We start from the raw sequence: 24,235 nt of genomic DNA, 5'->3' as shown, positions 1-24,235 counted from the left end.
AACGTCACACGTTCACTGTGTCCTCATTGTCCTTTTGTTGAAGCTGGAATGCTTTCATCCTCCTCTTGATTTTCATCCTCCAAGTGTGTGTCGTCACTTTGGTCCCCCTCTTCCTGCTCTCCTACAAGAACTCTACTGTAAAGTTTCTGCTGCTCTTCTTTAAAAGCGTCTTTCACTTTTGCTCGTTTCAGACCTCCATCCCTGAGAGCACACAGGAAAGAAAGGAAAACAGTATCAAACCTGATCTAGAAGTCTGAAGAAGAGCATTAGCTCGAAACTTCACTTGTGGATATGCCAATAAATTGCACTTTAGGGAGCAACTGTACAGTGTGCCGACCTTTGTTTATGTTTCTATCGCTGTCTTCTATTGGTCCAGCATCTGCCTTCAACAGTATTTGGATGCATGCTATGTATTGTGTGACTGTTCTATATTTTTTCTACAATCTTTTCTTGGAAACGTGGCTAATGACTCACCAAATGAGATCCACTAATCCTCCTTGTGCAGCTATGGCTGCTTTCACTCTGTTGGCAAACTGCACCGCGTCCTCCCCTTCCTACACGTGGACAACAAAAAAGAACAGGCTAAGATTAGGTGGAAAAAAAGTACTCCGTCAGACAGAATAAACTTCGTCAGGTTGAGTTAAAGAGTTTCACCTCTCTGTTCATAGGCGGCAGGTACCAAACGCTGCAGACGACGGCCCAACTGCTCATCATCCTCAGCAGATAAGTCACCAAGCCAAACTTACTGCTGTTCCAGAACGCATCGCCAAACCGAGGATCATACTGCGAGACGGACATAAAGCCACATCGAGCGTCGGTACGAGCAAAATTTGTAGAAAGGAGGAAAAAGACCAAAAAAAAAAAGTTCCTACCTTAATGGCAACTGGATAGACTGTGCAGGCAATTTCAAAGCTGCCCTTTTTAAACATCATCACGGATGTGTTGTTGATGCAAGTACCTGTGGAAGACACAGTGTGGAGCTCTTACCGACTCTAAACAACAGATGTTACGCGCTCCGCTCTACAGGTGTACTTTTAGTATGACTATATCATCATACACACCCTCAGGGAAGATCAGGATGGGCTGTTTAGTTTTGTCAGCAACATGATCGCTTAGCCTAAAATGACAAAGCAAGTGATCAATATATATATATATATATATATATAAGTTTCTTGACCCCCATTCACAATAAGACAAATAAAGACATTTACAGGGGTGAACAAAATCTATTGTGTATTATAATTCAAAACACACTGAGCTGAACATCTTAAATGATATGTTGCACAGCAGTGGGACTGACTGCAAAGCCAACACTGAGACGATGCATTGTTACCGTTTGGCCACTAGGTGTCTGTCTTTGACTTCTGATCTTTCAAACCAGATATGAGGAGAGGATTTGGCCATCGCTCGCTGGATCATTCCCATCAAGCCTCCATGCACCTGGCCAACCTGAGGGACCAGTCAGACTCAAGTTCAGCTTCAAAAACAACGTCTCTACTCATCTGTAAATTTGTCATAATCATTCATTCTTATGAAGACCGAACACACACACTCTCACGAAAACGTTCAGAGACACACGAACGTTCCTACCATAGAGTAGCAGCCATCATTGGCCAAGATGATGACATCGATGGGCGTTGTGTGATTAGACACACAGATACCGCCAGTCTTTGGTTTGTTCTCTCTGAAATCAAACAAGTTCGTTTGAGACACAGACACGCAACTTGGTGAGGTGCAACTACGCATCAAACACACTTCAAATGCTTGACATTATGCTCTTTGAAATGGAGAGATTTGCAAAAAGATGTGAATACTACTGTTCTGATAATTATAATGAAACATTAAACATACCTGTTATGATAGGTGATGATTGCTGTGAGGGCTCTCACACAGATGCGGTAACACATCAGATGAACCTTCTCAGTCAGGTAGAACCTCAACCTGAAGACATACAAAATAAGACCACAGCAATTACTACGGTCCCCTTAGGACGTATACTTCAAGGGCCCTTGGCATAGGGACCTGACTTCCAGCGCATGCTTGAACTGTTGTGAGAATTGTGGGAAACTTACTCTCTATTTGGTAAAAAGCCGACCAAAGCAGTCAAGACGAGAAGCAGACCAATGCCAGTGACAGCCAGAGTAATCCTGCAGAAAAAAGACAGCTGGATCAAAGACAGAACCAGATGTTCACACAGCTTTTGTAAGATGAGATGAATCTTACTGCCTCGGCAACATAACCCGCATGCGTGCTGCTCTGACCTGAGAGGCAGCAGGACGCCGTAGCGGATGAGGACTCCCAGGCCCCACAGGCCAGTGAGTCTCTTACTGATATGACGGAAGTTGTAGTTGCTTCTAGTCAGCAGGTTCCAGGTCTCCAGTTCCTGGGCCGAAAAGCGCTTCGTCACCTCGTCATCCAAGATGCTCTCCGCACCTCTCCGGCAGAAGTAGAAGATGTCAGCCATCTCAAACTCCGGCTCTGAGGGAAGACAGCCGGCAGAACCTCGGAGCTCCCGGATCTCCTGCTGGAAGGACGATGGTGTTTCTTTGGCTATGATTCCTACAATGAGAACGAAAAGTAGAAAGAAAGTTAATGGTCAAAATAATACAGCTACAGTACGGTAAGCATTTAAGACTGAATAGTACTTATTTACCATTGCTACATGGTTTATAGAGTTGCTGATTCTTCTCCTTTGCTTCCTTCTCCATTCGTGAGGTTGCCCACTAATTTCAAAGAAAAAAACAAAACATTGAGATAACTAGTTTAGAAAACAAGATTGCTAAATTGCTAACGAGCAGCAATGACGTTGGCCGTAATAAGCGGCGCAGAGTGACAGCTCTGCAACAGAGAACATCTTTTCCTGCAAAGAATTTGTAGACACATTCAACAGCATTCAGGTCCAGTTTGAATTTCAAACCCGTTGTCAGACTTACTCGAGCACAGTTTTGACCCAGTACACTACATACACACACTCACAAGTACTCACAGACCTGCTGCATGAAGCTTAGATGATTGAAGCTACCAAAGGTTTACTTGCTTTTACAAGATAATAAAATGTAGATGTGGATAGACCACTAAAGCCAGCCTACCAGACATAAAGCTTCCTCACACCTGATCCCTGAAAGAGGTGCCCAGAGCTAAATTAAGATAGTAAAAACCATGTGGGTGGTACAGACTAAATAGCGATACCGCATATCACGTCAGTGCGCTAGAGTTGCTATAATGCTGCCATGCCACAGGTGGAATATTACCATACACGAAGGCAGTGGAATACCAGCGCCATAATCCTCCAGATTTAAGCTCTCTGGGTTGAAACCTAAGTCTAGTAGTTCTGATTTTTGCTAGACTCAATGCCAGAGACCTGACAAGGCAGAGAGAAAAGAAACAGAGGATCTTTGGAGGAATGTCATATTTGGTCGCACAGCCACATGTTTAAGATGAATCAAGACAGCCTGCAGCTCATCCCACCCTCCGCAGAAAGACAGTCTTGCCTTCAACTGAAGTACGACGTTCAAGAAATTAGTAAAGCAGTCAGCAATCCTGCTCAGACAACAGGTATGTCCCTAAGTGTTCATCTTTAATCGCGACTACCATTATCGTACCATTATCGTGTAGAAGGGGAGTTGTGACAAAACTGTAAGACCACAGGGGCTGAGCTTGTGAGGGGAACAACCTTGTGTTCTCTGTGCCATATCTCAAACTACCCCAGTAGATAGACTTCCTCCCAGGAGTCTAAGCTCACTGCAGTATCTACACTACCCCAGATGGTAGTCCCATGGCGAAAAGCTTTTGCCCCCCCCCCTGGGGTCTGTCCCAAAAGCTAAGTCCCTGAGGAAATGGAGGCGGCAACATGGCCTGTGCCTCTGTCAGTTTCCCTGAGCTGGGGTCCCATCGACAGGGAGTGAATTTTTTTTCTTTTTATAAATGTTGTACAATGTATAATCAATAAATAAACCAACAGCATATCAACACAAAGGGCTTTGATTTTGTATGCCACTCTTCTAATGATATCGTGCATTACACGGACACCAAGCTCACCTCAAAGATCTTGAGAAGGCTCCTCATGTAGAGTCTGCGGAAACCAAAAGAGACTCCGAGAACAGTTTGCACGATTATGAAGACAAACAGAAGAGTCAACCAGACATGGAGACACGTGATGGAGATGCCGAAACACCTGCACAGCAGGTCGTCGGCTGGAAATGTAAACCCATTCATGCTGCTCAACAGCCGAGGAGACACAGGGAGCAAGTAGGCTGAACACACCGCGGCGAAGCCTTCTGAAGCCGACCCTGGAATGTAGAACAGGAGTAAATCACTGTGTACATCTGACAAAGACAGCTCAAACAGTCATAACAAGTACAAACATTATAATCCTTATTGTTCCCTTTCAGGTGACTTGTTCTACATTGTGATTGACTCTAAATGACCTTTTGACATCGTACTTTGCTGATTTGTTTTCACCCACATAGTTTCAGTCATAAATGATTATGCTATTGACATATTACTGATATAATTAAGCATCCTGAGCTCCAGTTTAATAGTAATATGGTCTACTGTTGTTGGGGATCTTCTACTGAAGGGCATTATTAAAAGAGAGTTAAAGTGCAATACTTCCACAAAACTGGGGTGTGTTTTCTTTCCAAAGCAACTTGATTTCCTCGATGAATTCACAGATTGTTTTGTGACAGCATGCAGAACAGTTATTCCAGCGTTTCAACAATGACTCAGAGACTGTTTTTATAAATTGACAGCCATTGCCTTATTGTAGAAAAGATGGATGCTTTTGCAGAAATTAAAATTACAAAAACATTTCTGAGTTATTCGCCCACAGCTTCAGTTTAACTGTCGGCTGGCTAGTTTATGGGACCACAAAATACTTGTAATTACTGTGTAACTAACGAGGATTAACGTTAACGTTAAAGGTCAACAAGCACCTGTTTCAGTTAAGTGGTTAATTACGTAGCGTTAGCTCCACTGTTATCCAACAACAACAACGCTTCAACTTACACATTGTCATTAATATGCATTTAACGTTACCAACCGAATTTAAATTCGCAAATAATTTATAGTTTTACAAGTTTAGCGTTTCATCACCTCCTCCTAATGGGACACATTGACTTACCCTGCCGGTGTATGTGATTGGTTATTAGGTTTCGTAACATGCTAGCTTACAAGGGAGCTGCTAGGTTAATATTAAAGCTCACTTCGACCCGTGACTAATAATGTGTTAGCTAACGCTCCTGGGTGACAGCTCTTACCGTCCTAACGCCAGTCGTGTGCCGGAAGAGGATCTCCATCTGGACAGTCCGGGCTGAAGCACATGGATTTCTGACACTGTGCTGGAGGATTTACAGGCTGTTGGCAACATGCTAGCTACAACTGCAGCTAGAGTTGTATACAGTCGTCCTGGCAACAGGTGGCCAATGAGGGCCGCTGTCACTGCACTGTAGACGGTAATCTGATTACAGCGGGATGGCCCAGAAATCAATCTGTCAAAACGGTGTTTAATGCGGTGTTTATTTTATTAGCATCATATAGTTTTTTATCAATACCAGTGGTTAACATGTCTGAAGAAATAAGAAAATGTGGTACCAATGGAAACCATGAAATAATAGCATTTATCTCTCCTTCATCTTACCTCACAGAACAATGTGCCCGCTGCCAGACTGCTCATGCAGAAAAGTCAAGCACAAGGAGGTTTAGGCCTATACTGCACCCAATTAAAATGAACAAACAATATGTACAATGTTTTTAGTTCCCTTCCTAATGTATGCACTGTACAGACTAAACAATAAGGATATTTTGATGGAGTAGATTTTTTATTTTTTTTTACGAACCAAGTGTGCCAGGTTGCAAGACTCTCTGATGATCATTTTAAGTGCAGTAAATCGTCTGAATTCGTGTGTTTTTTTAGAGTGAAGATGGTCTTTGTGGTTTCTGTTAAAAGCCAAGTAGAGAAAAGCCAGTGTGTTTATAATACTACAGAAGGCTTGACAGTGAGCTTTTTGTAAATATCAGAATTGCATTTGCCCCCATCTTCATTTTTTTATGAGCCTCATTCCACATTTCAAGAAATTCTTAATTTTTAAAAACTGAAATCTTTGATGGAGCTCATTTTAGCTTTAAAAACATCACAGACTTGATTCTGTCTCAACTGCAGACTTTGATGGATTAACTTCATTTTCTCCATCAAGCGAGGTTCAAGTTTATTTTGATCTTCAGATGAGGGTTCCTTAAAAAGGTTCACCCCAAAATTGAATGTGGAGGCATCAGTAGCTCAGTCTGTAGGGGCCTGAAAGAAATGCATTTTACCCAAGAGGGATTAATAAAGTACTTATTTCCTTTAAAGGATTTAGTCTACGTGTTTGTCCCCAAATGTCCACATTGAAAAAGACAAGAGTTCCCATAATCTGGCCATCTGGGCAAAATAATGTCCTCACAACACTGTTAATACATACAACACACAAGTTCAAGCTCAATAAAAACCTTTATTTTTTATATACTCTGCGACAAATGTCAGTTATTTCTTGCATGCATAGTTTAACACTTAAGACAAGTAAAATCACAAAGTAAGATTTCCCTTGAGAAGAATATCTCAACTTTATAGCATGCATAAACCCATGTCCATTTATGAACAGTCAACCAATAATTTAGCTGCCCCAATAACCAGGAGAGGCATTTTAAGCAGCCATTTTGAAAATATAATCCAATGGATCATATTTCTAAAACACGCTGCATACACTTACTACACTGCATAAGACTCAAATGATACTTTTGTAAACTTTCTTTGGCTTTTTTCATAAAGCAGCGAATGCTTCGTCTTTACAAATATAGATAATTAAGGTAAAAGAGGAGAAAGAAATTGGTTTTAGAGCATATGTTAGGGGCAGTTTATGGAAGAGGTTGATTGTTCAATTCATTTTGAGGTATTAAAGTTAAAAGTGTAAAAGTTGTACCAAAGTGAAAATCACTTCAGGACTGTTCTGAAGACTCTGTAGACTCACAAAACCCTAAAATAAACGAGTACATTTATCAAAGCTCGCTGACACAAATGAAAGAATTAACAGAATCTCTCTTTCATGTTTATCATCTACCATCAGTAGATGATCTGTCAAACTCTGTGTGTGTTCATGCCGAGTACTATTCAGAATTAATAAAACATATATGGAGTTCAAAAGGCCTATCGCATTCAAGATTAGCAACTCACTGTAACTAGAGAGAATTTCCAAACAGGAGTGTTTGCAGTTGAAGGAGTCTTACGCACACTGACAATTACATATATCTCACAGTATGACGGGCATAATGTTATTAAAGTAAGAACAACTGCATCAGTGCTACGTTACACATACTTACAGAACAAATATGGGCTTGCATTGAGCAGGGTAGTCTTACAGGACATAATAAACCTACAGTAGGGTTAACAGAGAAACAACAGTAATGCACAAGACACAAACACAGCTTTGGCAGGATCACATGAAATATTTCCATTTTGCCATATATCATATTTGTGCTTAAGATGTCCTCAGCTTTAGAGAGGAATGTGCTGTATTGGTTTCGCTGCTAGTTGAACATGTATTTTTAATTGCTACAGTTATCAACATAGTATCATTGAGTCAACAGCCACATCAGCATTTAAAATATTATTACCAAAGGAAAATATGCTTTTTTTAAAACATACTTTGTAAAAGTCATAAATGCAGCTGTTGGTTTTGTGTATGTTCTAAGAAACAGCAGCAGCATATAATCAACAGTGTTGCTCCAGGCTGTAGTAGTCAGCCGTTGTGCTTCAGCATGGCAGTTTCAGGGCTGGGTTGATATGTTTTTGTTTTCTTGTTCATCGCCAGTTCAGAAGTTCCAGATCCCTCCGCACTCTGTACTGGACTCGCTCCTCTTTCTCCCATACCAACAGAGAAGCCATGTTGTGTTTTTAACATGTCGACTCTCTGGCAGGAACTCATCGAGACATCATCCGCACAAACTCTGGGAATTAAAGAAAAGGTCGAAGTGTTTCACGGAGCTTTAGTTAAAAAAAAATCTTCAATGAAATGCATGATGCAGCTAAACTAAGAGTACAGTACATTTGTCAGGTGTACACAAGCACAACCCAGGTCAAGGTCTCAAAAATCATATTAGTCATGTTCACCATGACCTACATGCATTCTAGCACTCCAAAAGAAACCCTTTTTTCCCCGATCTTGTTCAATCAAATGCTTGGACATTATTGCTGAATGATTGCATAAGTAATGCAGGGGAAACTTCAAATTGTTTTGATGCAAGTGTAATTGTGCTACTGAGAACAGCAGCCCTTTTTGATATTTTCATCCCTGAAAGCCTGTGCATCGTTTTCTCTGTGGGTAAACTATGAGGTGCCATAATCCTTTGGTATGGAGATAATCTGACAGCAACCTTCTGCCTTCATCCCCTCACCTCACCGTCAGCATGGTATTGGAATATCAGCACACGTGTTCGTATTTTACTTTGAACTTTGTGTGTGTTTAAGAGAGAGAGGCAGAAGGATGGAAATAAAAAGACACCAACAGTAAAAAGGTTTTGTGTAGGGATGTATGATTCCCAGGCTCTGCACACAGTGAAATCTGTTATGCTGTATGAATTGCTGAGCACGGTGTCACACACAGTTTAGGACTCTTTACCTTCAAAGTCTACATGCCCGTCTCCGTTGAGGTCGATGTCTCGTAGGATGTCCTCCAGGTCTCTGTGTCCGACCTGAAAAGATCAGGTTGTGGAGAAGGTGTGAACATCCACGCCACAAACTCAGGCAAGATACTCAAGATTCAGACAGACACCGTGATTGATGGACAGCAACAAACAGGAGGACAGACTCTCCCAGCAGCTCTGTACCTGTTGTCCTAAAAGTTTTTTCATCGCTTCTCGAAGTTCTGCTGTGCTGATCTGGCCGTCACCATTAGTGTCAAACTGAGAATGATGAGAGAAACGGAGACAAATGCAAAATGACCACCTAACACGAGCAGAACATCCTTAAGATTATTGTCATGCTTTATGTACATAAAGACTTTTGGTAACAATGCTGTTATCAAACTCAGGTTTCTACTTTGTGAGCTTCTCTCCATGTCTTTCCTCACCTCCTTGAATGCATCCCTCAGCTCTTTCACCCCGATCATGTCTGCCGTTTCAGCCAGAAGTTTGGGCCCCATGAGTTCAACAAAGTCCTCAAAGTCAACATGTCCTCCCACTGTTGGACAGATTGAAAAGAGGAAGCTGAATTAACCTTCAGGGTATCCTTACAGACAAAAGTAGTGACGCTGAATCCTAAGCACTGTTTTTAAAGTGTCTGTAGGAGTATTGAACCCAAACCTGCAGTGATGACATGCACAACTGATTCTAAATGTTTGTTAGAGGGATGGGGGGAAATACATTAGAGACATGCAAACATACACAGACACAGTTTTACTTACAATTCATGTTGATCTGCTGGCTCAGTTCTATCAGCTCCATCTCTGTTGGCATGTAGCCCATAGTCCTCATGCAGTTCCCCAGGTCTTTACAGCCGATAAACCCATCTTTGTCTTTGTCGAACTCCCTGAACGCCTCACGCAACTCTGAGAGCGAGGGAGACGGGCTTTGAGTGTCATAGAACATTATTTGAGAATATTGTAAAATATTTGTTGTCCCTGAAATGTGCCATACCATCCATTTCTTCTGGCCTCAACTCTCGGTCCTGTGAAGGATCACAGTGCAAGGTTAGGATCCAAACACTGCGGCTATTTTCAAAATGATGCCATTACGCAGCATTCCTTACACAATAGGATGCGGCACGATAATAAGTAACTGCACACTCTTGGCACTCTATGACACCCTGTTTCAAAATAATCGGACAGAAGTATAGTAGCAGAAACAGGATAAAAGTTAGCAGAGACAATGGAAAGCAACAATTCCTTTAATTTGAGGTCCACTGAATTAAAATGACCCAATCTCAACCCCTCCATCCATTACGAACAGCCATGGGAGAGCTTGTCATCAGAACGGTCAGTAAAACAGCGGTCGTCTACACTGAGGATTTCAACATCCCTGTTTTCTTTAATAACAAGACCGTAACGCATGTTGTTGTTACAGCTGGAATTACACAAAGAGAGAAAATTGTAACGTAAGGCGCATTTCTGCCATCACCATGACCCGGTTTTAGTAATACTCCATGCTGATACAAATGTCCACCAATGCTTATGAGTAATCCAGCCTCATGCATAACTATACACATAGACACACACACACACACACACACACACACACACACACAGACAGCCTTGCATTCAGCATTCTTGCTATCAAGAGGAAAGATTTCACATTCTAAAAATGCCATCTTCTCATTTCCGCTGCGTTTATTTACATGCTGTTAGTGCTGAGGTTACAGTGAGAGCTGATTACTGCACTCATTCATCTCATGTTTCTGTTATTGTGGGTGTAATGTGTTGTGTGCTAATCTCTTGGCATGCACATGATATTGTCTGGACTTACGTACAGCCTGCCGGCTCTCAGCGAAGCCCTTGCGTAGAAAGATGCACGCAGGCCCCAGTACGTTGTGCATAGTGGCTGCGTTCTGGGCCAGGGCCACTAGCGGCTCAAGGTAGGCCCCCCCAGATCCCCCCTCCTCAGAGGACTGTACTGCTTTGTAGTTCTTCTTTTGGTCCTGGGGCAGCATCCGAGGCGGGGGGCCAGACATGGGAGCAGGGGCAAAGACAGGGGTTGAGACTGTGACTCAAGACGGTGGCAGCATGGAGTCAACAAGGAGCCAACAAGGAGGGGGGGGGATGAAGGGGGTGACAGACATATGTCTGTCAATCGAGAGTCATGCAGTCATAGAGAGGTGTAGAGTCATGTAATTCTTAGAGAGGTGTAGAGTCATGCAGTCATAGAGAGGTGTAGAGTCGGGTCAGTCATAGAGAAGCACCTCAGTCAGTGGGAAGAGGTCGTAATTTCATGACAAGAGCAACTGATGCCATCCATGAATCTGCCCTGCAGGTCACAATCCTGCACTGTGACACAAAGGGCATCACGTATTATAGACAATGCCAATGGGGGAGTTAACTGCATAGCAAAAATACAATGCATATTGTATTTTACAGCTCCTTAATCTTCAACTGCACATTTTGTTGCCAACCTTGTGATTAAAGGACAACCCAATCTATCCCCTAAGCTACAGCTACACAGTCACCAAAGTCATTGCTGAGATCGGGGAAAGCGGCAACATCACAACAAAGTCGGACGGGGCAAGAAACACACGCAGTCATCATAGAAGTTTTAAAGAAACCAACCAGATTAGCCAAATTTATGATTTGTGAAGAGTAAAATCATAACCCAACCACATGTTGTAAACATTAATTCCAATTACAGACCAACTGGTTGACATACTTACCACTGTGGTGTGGACACAGTTTTCCTGTGCATTGAGTGATTATTACCACATTTCAGGCGTACTCACGCACTGGTTTTATCTCCCAATGAAGTGGTTTAGATTATCTGACTGCTCATGTTTCTTGCCCCATCTGCACACTGACTCTGGTGAGATAATAATGACATTAACATAACCGATAGCAATGATGGCCAGAACTAAAAATAGGACCAATGATGTAATAAACTGGAAAAATGCTCCAATGCCCAATTTGTCGATGGTAAGAAACAACAGAGTCCACATGAGTCCACATTTAACTGACAGCATTATGATTCTAACTAATGACACAGTCTAAATGTGGTGGTAGTAATATGGTAGAGGCTGTGTCTGAAGGTAGAGGAATCAAAGGAATAATGCAGTGTATTTATAATCAACAAGACTGGGATAGTTATTTGAATTTCAGTTTGTTTGTGTGCACATTACAGAATAATGGCGTTGTCGAGAAGATGAGGCTAAAGTTCAGCCACTCATTTCATTATAATCACCCATTAGACGACTAACCAGGGGGCTAAAAGAGTTCTCACAGCAGTCATCCCAATTACAGAGAAAGCTACAGGTTAATTAAAAATGGACAATCACTGCTCGCCAGCGGACAAAACAAGCCCTTTCTAAATAAAGCCAAATAAGGTCCAACCATTGCTCTGGCTAATATTTGAATTAGAGAGAGCAGCGGCCTGATCTCAAGCAAAATGCAGAACGCATATTCTTTTACTATCTACTTCGGCAGCAACATCTCTTGCTTATAAAACATGAAAATGTCGGTCAAGTCTTCAATTGTCGCCGTGTAACATTAAACTCAGTCGAGGAAAATCCAGCTAAAAGCGAGTGGAGTGGACTCACTGTCACAGCGAATTACCAAGGCACCATTTTTGCTGCTGCTTCAAATCTCACAGACATAAGCTACCCGTCTACAGATGCTTTTACAGTCACCATATGACACATTTACATGCATGCATAGTGAAAAATGAATATGGAAGCATATACTAAATGCAAATATACACTGTATAATACTTTCTGCAGATGACCTTCACACTCCATCTGTTACCATGCCAGTTCTAATGACAGTTCATGCATTCCTACAGTCCCAACCAAAGGAACGAATGCCCACTGGGTGATCTGACCAAGTGATGCATGGAGCTAGGCTGTCTGAGGGTATATCGTGCGAGAAAAATTACTATGAAGCCACGCGCTTGCAGTTATATAACCCAAAAAAAAAGAAAACCTTCTCCGCCACTCCAACCTTTTTAGCACAGATGGCATCAACAGTTGCTTGTCATATCGTGCTTTCTCAAGGATGTGCAGCTGCTGATCTTAAGAAAACCTATTTGTGGGACCGTCTGCCTGCTACACTGAGAGTCTATTCAAGCATACGCTGATACGATGAGAACAGCTGATGCGAGAGATGTATTGTACAGACGAAGGTCATCGTCTTGAGCCTTTGTAGAAATGGTTTTGAATGTTCTTTCCTCGTTCTTCAACTGCGCACTTGTGTTGTCATCTAAAAGCCTCAATGCCAGTGGTACGTTTGATCTAATAGAATCTGACTGTAAAAAGAGAACACCTGTTTGCAACATTTCCACTGACTTGTCACGTCCCGCAGGTGCAGGTTCAACAGCTTAGACATCTTCCGCTGGCTGGTAAGGTTGCATCGCCGTGCAATTTGACCCGACCCTAATCTTCGGTGACGTGATCCACATTCACCAACTACACCTCAGCCAACAGGTCGAGCACAAGCAGCACTAACCAACTCCTCTGACCTTTGTCTAAAAGGCTAAAATGGGTTTCTAGGGAATGCGGACATGCACTAATGAGCACAGACGGAAATTGTATCTAACAAGAAGACATATTAGAAAACAGAATAATTATTAGCACTGCCCTAAACGTGCAAAATTAGTTTTCCACAAAGTCATAGTTAACAATAAAGAGTGTAAATTCCTAACATTGTCTGAAACTACAGCATAAAACACAAGCTTCAAAAACTATTTAATTATTCAGCCATGTGCTTGGACTCCAGCAACACAAAGCACAGGGACACCCAGTCAGACAGTACAGGGTTCAGTCAAATAGCTTTTGATCAGGTTGGGGACACACCATGAGACAAACATGCACCAGTCAAGGGGATTCAAGGAGACCACAGCAGAGAAGACCTTACCTTCTTGGTGAAAATTTTAAGCGACTTTACAGAGTTGCCCATTGCAAAGAAAAATCCTTCCTGTTTTATGTTTTTTCTCTAACCGTGTCTGTGTTAGTGTGGCTGTATGTAAGTGTATGCATGTGTGTTTGCATATGTTTCCGGGCATGCATGGGAATAGGAGTGATTAGAAAGGGAAAGAGGGTTCAGAGGGTCATCGACTAATATAAGAGGACATTTGGAACAAGGCAGGGAGAGGAGCAGAGGTATCATAGGGGGTAGAGGAGGTAGGAGGGAGAGGACGTATACTGGGAGGACCTACAGGCAAAGACGCCGGAAGGTACAAGGGGAGGGACACTAAAACAAAAGAGGGAATATGTAAACAAGGACAAAGGACGGATCAGAACAACACAAAAATAAGCAAGGGAGAGGAAGCATGCGTGTGATCAGAGCGAGATGCAAGCGCCAGGAGTAGAAAAAGCAGGATTGCTTATTCATTCCATCCTCTCTCCTACAGTGTCTTTCCTCCCTCCCTCTACCCTCTCTCTCTCTCTCTCTCCATCTCTTTTTCTGTCCGTCAGTTTGTCTCTTGCCCTTTTTTACCCTCACTCTCGCTCTCTCCACAGTTTCAAACCATCAATGCAAATATCACAGAAGAAGCTCATTCGGACAAGCATATTACCTTCCCCTGAGCGAGACGCTGGATAAACCAATCCAAACACGCACACACACGCACACAGACACACACTCGATTAAACACACAGGGATGTGGGGCTGTGGAGCTAAAAATATCACACACACTCTCTATTCACCCCCTACTCTCTCATACCCACTCATCCCCCAGCATCCATCCCCCTCTCTCAATCACACACACACACACACACACACACACACACACACACACACACACACACACACACACACACACACACACACACACACACACACAGAGAAGAGGACAGACATTTAATTGATTTTAAATTATTTCTTAGAGATTCCATGATCAGAAATACGTCCATAGCAACACTAGTTGTTATTCATAATAACTTGTAATAATATCATACAAACACCTTTCGGCTGTTTACTGTCAAATATGTATTCCACATTCTAAAAACCCTGTACGTGTAACTATTGAGTTTTTAGATGCTAAGCTAATGAGGAAGGACGTTGCATGCAAAACACCATGATGCCTTTTATGAAAAAGGATGACCGCACTGTTATAGAAAGTACGATTCAACGGAGTTGCGTGTTTACTTCCGGTCAGCTGATTCATTTGCAACACGAGATAAACTGGGACACATTTGGAATGTTTACGTCTACAATGGTCAACACAACAGCACTTGCTTTTACTCAAGTAAATGATCTGAATGCTTTCTCCACATATACTTAATTTTTTATTGATTAATAAAACGAAATAAAATAAATTGTGAGGCTTTTAGTCAACATTACTTGATATAATAGAAGTGAATTTATGTGGTGCACATATCTCACACACACACACACACACACACACACACACACACAAAAGACAGTAACAGTCTCAGTGTCCTGGTTACGAAGGAATAATCCACAATAATGCGTAATAATTGCATAAACACCTTCCAGCTGTTTACTGTCAAATATTTATCCATATTTTCTAAAGCAGTTAAAGCTTTAATGCTATGTTTTAAACTCCTAAGCTAATGAGGGAGTGCATTACATATGATGAGCTCATAAAATATGATGAATGCACTGTTATAAATTAGGCTACGACATATCAGTACACAGAATATTTGCCTGCCTGTTTCTCATCAAGATGTTGGCCATGGGAGGCTTTGGCCATGACGGGAGTTACCTCAGCAGCCGCTGGAACAAGTTGGACCTATTCGTCAACTTAGCAGAGTGAGTATCCCACAATGCCTTTCGCTCATGCCGGAAAATCACTGATAAACGACATCAGTCACCTTAGGAGAACACCACATTTCCATTCTCCGTTCCTCTTAAAGAAAACATACACGACCATTCACTCACAAGCACAGCAGTGTTTCAAAGCAGAGAAACCCAAAAGTTTGGACAACTTTTTCCAGACTGGCCTGACTTTCTGATAACAGCATCCTGAGAGTCTGCAGGGTGTTTAGACTGGCACAAGGTGTGCACACACAATCGACAAAAGGGACTTTGTTTTGCGTTCTGCAGGTGTTCAAAGAAACGTCTCTGTGTGTCCTGAATCCACATGTACAAAGTTATTCATGACGTGTCTCTCTTCAGTCCTGAGGGCCCAGAAGATACGTGTTGTGCTGAAAACGATTCAGAAAACGCTTTTCCAGGTAAACGCTTTATATACGTATTTGTTTTTGTCTGATTCCTTATAAATGTAAAGTAATAATGAAAGGTTCAGAATTGACAGCATCTATGTTGTAGTGTTTGTTGTGCGTGAGGGATCTAATGTGCATTTTGATTCCAGGTTGGAAACATATGTCTCCTCTTCATATTCTTCTTTTGTATCTATGCTGCGCTGGGAGTGGAGCTCTTCGGCACTCTAGGTCAGTCACACTACTAGCAGAGCACACACACGTACACAAAGGCTGAGAGCAAAGGATCATGGTCCTTGAGCTTATCCCAGAAGCCATATTGTTGCAAAGGAAACCAAGAAAGCCTTCAGCTAAACCAGGCAGAGTGACCGTAGGAAATACCACAGAAACAGCCATTTTAGCTAATCCTAATGGTGGACTATTACGCAGTTGAAATACTGTAGGCTTAAAACATATAGAAATTTTCTTATTTAAAAAAAAATGTGTCAGTGTGGAGCACCCTTCTGCCAAATCTGGAGCTGACGTCTTTTGCACATTTCATTTTTGGGGATAAATAAACAGTGTGCGAATGATTTTTGTTTTGTTGCTGACTCAGACACATATCGGACGCATTTTAGTGGTTCAAACCAACGTGTCCACAGTGCAGAAGTCAGCATCTGAATGTCTGTGTTGTGCGTCTCTGTGTGGATCAGAACACGATTACCCGTTTCGGGGCATGGACGACCACCTCGACTTCAAGCACATCGGAATGGAGGTATATGCACACACTCACACACACACACACACACGCAGATACACACAAGCTGTAGACACGCATCATCGCCTGACCACCGAGGAAGCGGTGACGTCCAAAAATCACTCACTATGGCACAGTACCAGACACTCGCATGCATTGAATGTGAAACTTTAAGACATGGACTGGAGGAGCCAAGGTTCTGATTGGAAGACGAGCCACTCTACCTCTGAGCCTCAGCCGCCCCCACAAAGCAACAATGTAAAGGAACATATGTATTAATTAGAGGTACTTGTACTTTTTATATTTTAGTATTTCCATTTTATGTTACTTTATACTTCTACTCCACTACGTCTCAGAGAGAAATATTTTACTTTTCACTCCACTTCATTTATATTAAAGCTATTTACTTTGCAGATTTAAATTTTACATATAAAGAATTTGATCAACTTATAAATAATGATAAATTGTTTTATATTAATGTACCGAATGGTATGAAAAAATAGTTAGAATTGTCATTTTGACCAGTGACAACATTAAAATTGTAGCCATGCATTAGTAACAATAATGATATAACACTCCAATAATAGTAAAACTACTCATTTGTAGGACAATAAGCTGTTCTACATAATGAGTAATTTTACCTTAAGTACATTTTTCTGAAAATACTTGCAATTTCCAGGCTTTAACATGTAATGGAATATGTTTACATTGTAGAATTGGTACTTTTACTTCCCCAAAAGAAAAGATAAGATAGGAGATAGAACTCCATTGAGAGTAAAAATGCTCTACTTTGAATAACATTTTCCATTCTCAGTGTATGTGCACTGGAGTCGTCATGTTTCTGCATCACACGTGTGTAAGTTGCATATTGAATCACAATTGGCTTCCGAACAAGCTGTGATGTCACAAAATGTTGCTTGAACACCTCTTCAGTTTAGCAGAGACAAACTCTCTCCCTTCAGGAGATGAATGTGAGAACAGCTGGCTCGTGTCAAACTCTGCGCAGTAAAGGTCAAACATCCAAGTGAACAAGTAACAATAAGCAAAACACATTTTTGGACGGGGACTTTAATTAAGGATCTGAGTGCTTCTTCCACCATCGTCGTCTCAAACTAACCATAACACACAGTATAAAACCCTCATTATAGGGTTTTATCTGCAGCATATACTCCTGAGATAACGTTAGTGGATGCTATGCAATACTAATAAACATCCTTATTTCCCTCTCCTGTTCGACCTTGTCTATTCTCTGCTATTTAAATGAGCACATTCACACCGAAGTTGCTTCAGATCTCGCTCCCATTCAATATCTCCGCGGCTCCTCTGTGTTGTTCTGCGGATGATTCACACAGCCTCTCACCGGAGGCTCATTGTGAACTTCAGAACACATCAGACGTCAGACACGGGAGCCGTCAGCTCTCATAATGTCAGACCATATAGTGTGCACGGGCATGAGATCCATTTCTCCCCTCTCCCTCCGCTGTGTCCTTCTCCTCACCCTTTCTCACTCACACACACTTTACTTTGCATAACTACTTTCACACTACAGACCGACAGCGACCGACATCTTTATATCTGTGGAATATCTGGGGAACGTTTCCAGGAATCACACACAGATTTAAAGAGATTTCTGAAAAACATTCACTGCGCACACAATGCAAATGCATATAAGCGCATGTCCCACAGGAGGCTCATTTCGAGAGGAAATACTAATAATTGCTTTTGCTTTTCACTATATAATCCCGTTTCATCCACTGAGAACCAGCGTGCTAAATGAGCTCAGAGATGTAGGACGGGGAAGGAAGGGATGTATGTAATAACAAGCTCTCATGCGTTCATCATCAACCTGACAATTGTTCTTTTGCTATTATAAATGGAGCACTTCTGTATCTTTTTTTGTTTTTATCTGCAAGGTGGAATGACGTGTAACCATGTCCCGGTCAAACCGGTCTTTTCCCCTGAAGCCACCGAGTTTACTTCAGTGTATTCATGATGCAAAGGGATAAATGTGACCATGAGATTAGTTTTTTTTGTATTCTTGTCGTCATCGGAGGACGTCTGAGCGATGATAAACTTGCGTCATCTTCTCGTCCTTGAGCTGAGACGCCAAAGTTCTATCCTACAGTTGATTGATAAATGAGAATGGCTAAAACCGTCAGCCTTCATGCAGATTATTCTGGTATTTCAGTGTTATTTCAGGTAGTACTTCATGTAAAATTGGTCTAGTCAAACGTCTAGTGCGTCAGCACGGGGAAAATATTGACATGTCTCATTTAGCCAATTAAACCTCTGTTGTTTCTCCTCTGACTCATTTATCCCGTCCTCTGTCTCCCTGTCTCTCACTGATTTTTCCCTTTCAGCTCCAGGTCCCCATGAATATTCAGCATCTACGTGCACACGCGTGTGCTCAAAATCGCAGCCTGTGCGGTTGTGTGCGCGGGCTTTTTACAATTCACTGCCTAATCCTCGTCTCAAAAAAGGGATTTAACCAAAGAGTGTTTTCTACCTCCTTCTCTGCCAGCACAGATACAAAAATATCATCTGTGTCTAAAAATAGCCGACTCTAGACATGCTGGAGGCATGCTGTGGTGAAAACGATGATCTCTTTCCTCTTATTTATACCCAGCTCTTCATCCTTATATTCCGCTCTTTCCTTGTGAAGCATGCCTCCTCTCTCTTTTTACAGACGTCATCAAGGTCAGTGTGACCCCGACAGAGGGGAAGAAAAATAATTGTGAGGGCAAAAACAGAGAAAGAGAAAAGGGAACGACAGACAGGAAACGTCATTGGGTGCGAATGCAAGATGAGTAACAGGAAAAGCAGGCGAGGAAGTGAAGGGCTAATCTGTGTTTTAGGACCTTTCCTCACATTGTCTCCAGAGCTGTCAGGTGGGAGCAGGGAAGTGAGAGTTGATGAGTGTTTGTCTTATATAACAATCATCAGGTCTGGCAGCGCTTTCTCCCGATTTATCCAATTGCCTCGCTTCCTTCTCTTTCTTTCCCTGCCCTATCACTTCTCCTGTCTCACTGATGTGACACACAGTGGACGGTTAATCCCCCTCACTCACACACTCTTTGAATTCAGACCTATTAGAGCAACCGGCACTTGCTCCCTCTGCTGGTTAATACACAAATTATTTCATCTAAATTTAATTTGAATAGAAAATCCTACTCCTCCTTAATAAATCTCTCAGCAGTAGATAACAGACCTCTTACGATAACTGGTCTGTACCGCATTTCCAGATTCCCAGTGATGTTATTTTTTTAGAACAAGGTCACTGAAGGTCTCACAAACTGAGGGATGTGGTGATTGTTAGAATCTCTTGAAATAGAAACTGAATTTCTGCTGGGACAAAAAAAAAAGAAAAAAGCTCATGCTCTGTCCTTGGTCAAGGTGGTGTAACCTCGATCGTTTAAAGCCCTGAATGTGCAGAAATAAAGGGAGTTTTGTTCACTATGGTGCATGCCTGCTTTAAATATTTGAATTGTCAGATTAAAAATATGCTTTATCTAATAAATAACACAACATATCTGCAAATATCAAGCTGCAAAACACATTCAAGCAGCTAACACCGACTCTAACCCCCACACTAGCCTTTTTTTTTTGCAATCATGATTCATCTCATGAATATGAAACTGTCGGTTTTTAATTGGTAGCGATGATGGAGACCTGCTCTTTTATTCGCCAGTTTCTCACATTTGCTCTGTCAGGTATCATGCTTGCCGAAGCATTTGAATATTTCTACCAAGAAAAAAAACAAAAAACATTCCGTCCTCCTCCAGGATCTCAAAATCAGGTCTTGGTGGGCTATTTTTAGATTTTCTTTCACAGGCAGCGAATTCATTTTCTTGGGGTTGTATGCAGATCTTGATGTTACGTAAGAAAACATGAAATGTCTAGTGTGTAACATCTCACCCTGTATTCTACATTGCTCTGCCACATCTACACAAGCAGCACTAAACACATGTAATCATGACCGCGTGGTCTCTAAAATGAAACAGCTTGGGTAAGATGCTGAGCCGGTGCAAAGAAAACATAATTTTGTCTTTCACCTGCTCTTGTTCGCACTTTCACACAAACAGCTGATGTGCACAACTGAGTAGCGTCAACCCTTTTCACAGTGACATCACAGAAAACTAACGTGATGATTGAGTTACAAAAGATACACTCATCATCGCTGAGTAACTCAACTTTTTGATGTGATGTTTTGCAATCCGGTTATACAATTCACATTCCACTCACCAAAAACCATTCAGAGCTCCGATCTGCAGGTTGCATTTCACAACATAACTCTTCAAATATACAATAAGACACGAAATATACAATAAATATACAATAAGAAGATAAAATAAATGCTCACTGTTCCAAGAATATCAGGTGGAAAACATATTTGATAGAAACGACAAAACGTCAGCTATTTCGGCACACGTCAGCAGCTAGAGACCTTATATAGCACGCCGCTGCTCGCCTCACTGGAACCCCTGAGACTGATTGAAGCTCTGGCCTGGATTGAGAGGAGTTATTCCTGGAACACATTAGCGTTTGGGGAGGTAATTGTCTCCTCTTGAGCTTTTTTAATCATCAATGCAGAGAGAAGGATTTCAATGAAACAAGGAGAAAAGATGGGAGGGAATAGACGGCCTGCCGCACTGTGATGTGTCGGAGTCAAGGGAGAAGTGTGGCAGACATCTGATGTATTAGTGAACAGGTGATGCAGGCAAGAACCGTTATTTGCTGTTGACCCTCTCATCACAGTCTCACAGCATATACATGGTTTATGTGTGTCCGTGTGTGTGTGTGTGAGTGTGTGTGTGTGTGTGTGAGACAAGCTCTCAGCATTGAAAAGTTTTCCACTCAGGGGAAAGTTGATCCCCCTGCTGCTGTTGCTCAGGTGACAGGCACATGAAAGCGTCTGTATTCATATTGGGATGCTTGGCAGACTGCCCCCTCCCCCCCATCATCATGAAACTGATGGATACCAGAGATACAAACGGAAGCCTGATTTGGCCTGAATGCATGCATCCATTTTTAATCTGCTCAAATGGGGTGACCAGAGGCTTCCTTCACCCCACCTCCACCTGCTGTCACCAATCAGCTCTGCAGGTCATAGCTACATTATTAAGCATCCACGGCTACAGTAAATGTGGCAATAAAGGATTAGATTATCAAACTTTCACTTTGTTTGAAATATGGTAATGATACTAAAACACATTAATACACCTGGTCCCTTTTGTACCAGGATTAGGACTGGATTATTTTAGTCATATATCATATTGATATCTACTGTCATTGACTGATTTTGTAAATTAGCTTTTATTTGTAATTGCACCCGGTGGAGGGGGATGTCTCTTTTCATTTGCATTGCTCTCCTAAAACATGGTCTTCTTCTTACAGTGACAGTATTTGAAAGAAATGTTACTTGACTAAAAAATATGCATTTAAAACTAAAGTTAAGCCCACTGATGCTGCTGCTGCTCATATATTTACCAGAGTGCCCTTTGCATTGTGTTACACAACATCAGTGCGCAATAGGAAACTTGTTTGCATTTACTTTAACAAACAAACGTATATTATCCGTTTAGAAAAGTTGAATCTCCTCCACATGCCCCCCTTACCTGCCCAAAGACTGACTTCACTATGGGATGAAGCCGAGAGTCATACTCTGACGCGGGAGCGCTCGGTCGTTTGGACGTGCGGCTGTTTGCGGACTTGGCAGGTGCGCCGGTCGCAGGTGGGTCAGAGCTGAGGCTGGAGGACGACCCGGTGATCACTCTCTCCCTGGGCTCGAAGAAGAAAGCCGCGTCGTCCGCTTGTTTCGGATAAGAGGGAGTCGGAGAGGTCTTCCTGCCCTGCGGGGAGCCGCCCTGGTGGTGCGCTGCAGGAGGCAGCTCACGGTGATGATGGGAGTGTTTGGACCTGGAGGACTTGCCGCGCTCTTTCTGATGCAGACTCATCCGGTGTCTCGCTTCCTCCTGAGAGTAACCGTCATCCTGGGGGCTCGCCTGTCGGTGCTGAGAGGGGCTCTTCTGCCCCCGGTGATCGCCCGCACTTCGAGAGTCGGCGCTTCTCGGTTGGCAGAGAGGTCTCCGCGCGCTCGTCTCGCAGTCCTCCGTCCTGCCTGCATAATCGCTGCCTCCAGCTCCGTTGGGATGCTGCTGAGCCCGGTGGCTCCGGTGATCGCGTGGACCGCTACCGGAGTGCACAGACCTGCGGCTGGGCCCCGAGGATCTCAGCAGAGAGGTGGTGGACTCGCTTTTGGGGAGATCAGAGCTCATCGTTCGCTTTCTCTCGCTTGACGGGAGGAGTGACGCTGCTGCAGGCTGGAGGTCGAGTGTGGGAAAAGAAGGCAGTCCTCCACCACGTGCAGGTGTTCAGCATTAGCCGGTAGGACCCCACTCTCGAATCCACATCCACACAACGCCGGGGACCAAGTTGAAGCAGCAGCCACCTGATCGAGCAATTGCAGTGAATGTGAAGTGCAGCCTGATGGCGGTCAGTGTGAGGCTTCACAGGGGGGGGGGGGGCTCTGCTAACTTCGGATGACAGCATGTGTTGCGCTGCCGCGTGTCACACGCATGTCAGCGCGCAAAGTTCATTAAGACTCACGTCACTGCAGATCATTTCCCGCATAATGAGCTGCTTGATATTCCCTTTCTACTGTATCGCTGTAGAAGCTCTGTTTGAGCCTTTATGTTACTTTTTTTTAAACACACATATTTCATCAATAAACACATAATGATGGACATCGACAGATTCACTCAAAACTCAAAACAATTGGCTTCTGTGACATTCTTGCCAGTGGACAGATGTGTCTTTTTCAAGCATGTCAGCTGTGTGTCCTATATATTTGAAGTTGAACTTGACATTTTCCTAAACAATCACAATTTACAGATTCTGGACCAATGCAGGACTCACAATAAAGCAAACTAATGAAGAGGTGGAAATATAACAACAAACAAGGATTAAAACGATTACACAAAAAAATGACAAAGTGAATTTTTTTTCCACACTTCAGCAGTTAGTAGGTCTCTTGAGCTATGAATAGTAACATAACCTTTTTGCAATTAACACTGAGGCAACCTTTGTTCATTAGTCAGCATCGGGATAAACAAACAAGTGAAATGTGTTATCAACAGAACTAGAGTGGACGATATTCCAGAGTAAATCAAAATATCCCAATTAATTTATTTTAGACACTCTGCTTTAGCACTATGACTGTGTTGACCATTTCTCCAAGAAGAAAAATTAATTTAAAAAAGCTACCAGATCATTTAATCTCTTCAAAGAAATTCACAGATTCACTCTCTTTTAAGAAGAGAGTCTTCTAATCGTCTTCCCAAAGATCTCACTGTGAGAGGTCAATCTTCAAAGATTAGGGTCTTTTTATATCTTTGACAATGTGATAAGTGTTTTACATTAGATTCAAAATGTGCTAATTTTCTCCTATAATCTGGGTGTACAAAGTATGTCAAGGTGTGAACAGTGAGCTCAAAATAGTAACACAGTTCAAAAGGGGGGAAAAAACACTGAAAACAACAGCGTGACAATCTTTCCGTCTCATCTAACCTACGGTCATAATTCTCACAGCAGCTGTCCGGGGACTCGGGGCAAACGTGTGTAATGATGTCAATACATGGAGCCAATTAGAAACT

At 42.4% G+C, this 24,235-nt stretch overlaps 2 protein-coding genes across 4 annotated transcripts; both read right to left on the bottom strand.

Annotated features, from left to right (window-relative positions):
- Positions 1–23: 23 nt before the first annotated feature.
- gpat4 (glycerol-3-phosphate acyltransferase 4) lies at positions 24–23,060 on the bottom strand. Its single transcript, XM_076088994.1, has 12 exons — positions 22,199–23,060; positions 2,654–2,723; positions 2,262–2,559; positions 2,073–2,147; positions 1,852–1,941; positions 1,591–1,684; positions 1,334–1,449; positions 1,062–1,117; positions 873–958; positions 655–783; positions 475–554; positions 24–201 (listed from the first exon to the last, which is right to left on the bottom strand). Exons 1-12 carry the CDS (start codon positions 22,856–22,858, stop codon positions 24–26), a joined length of 1,932 nt encoding a protein of 643 aa, XP_075945109.1. The 5' UTR covers positions 22,859–23,060.
- cabp1b (calcium binding protein 1b) lies at positions 7,955–13,619 on the bottom strand. Of its 3 annotated transcripts, XM_076089008.1 has the most exons (8): positions 13,572–13,619; positions 10,496–10,666; positions 9,667–9,697; positions 9,435–9,578; positions 9,102–9,211; positions 8,860–8,934; positions 8,652–8,724; positions 7,955–7,980 (listed from the first exon to the last, which is right to left on the bottom strand). In XM_076089008.1, exons 1-8 carry the CDS (start codon positions 13,617–13,619, stop codon positions 7,955–7,957), a joined length of 678 nt encoding a protein of 225 aa, XP_075945123.1. The 3 variants fall into 3 exon arrangements, with proteins under 3 accessions (XP_075945123.1, XP_075945142.1, XP_075945133.1); XM_076089027.1 differs by lacking the exon at positions 10,496–10,666 and having other exon boundaries at positions 13,578–13,619; XM_076089018.1 differs by lacking the exon at positions 13,572–13,619 and having other exon boundaries at positions 10,499–10,561.
- Positions 23,061–24,235: the final 1,175 nt, after the last annotated feature.

This window comes from Anarhichas minor, unplaced genomic scaffold (assembly GCF_050575085.1).
Source record: "Anarhichas minor isolate MPS153535 unplaced genomic scaffold, ASM5057508v1 ptg000002l, whole genome shotgun sequence".
In the NCBI taxonomy this organism is placed as follows: domain Eukaryota; kingdom Metazoa; phylum Chordata; class Actinopteri; order Perciformes; family Anarhichadidae; genus Anarhichas; species Anarhichas minor.
Note: the sequence above shows the minus strand (reverse complement) of the source record. Positions and strands in the feature narration are given on the sequence as shown.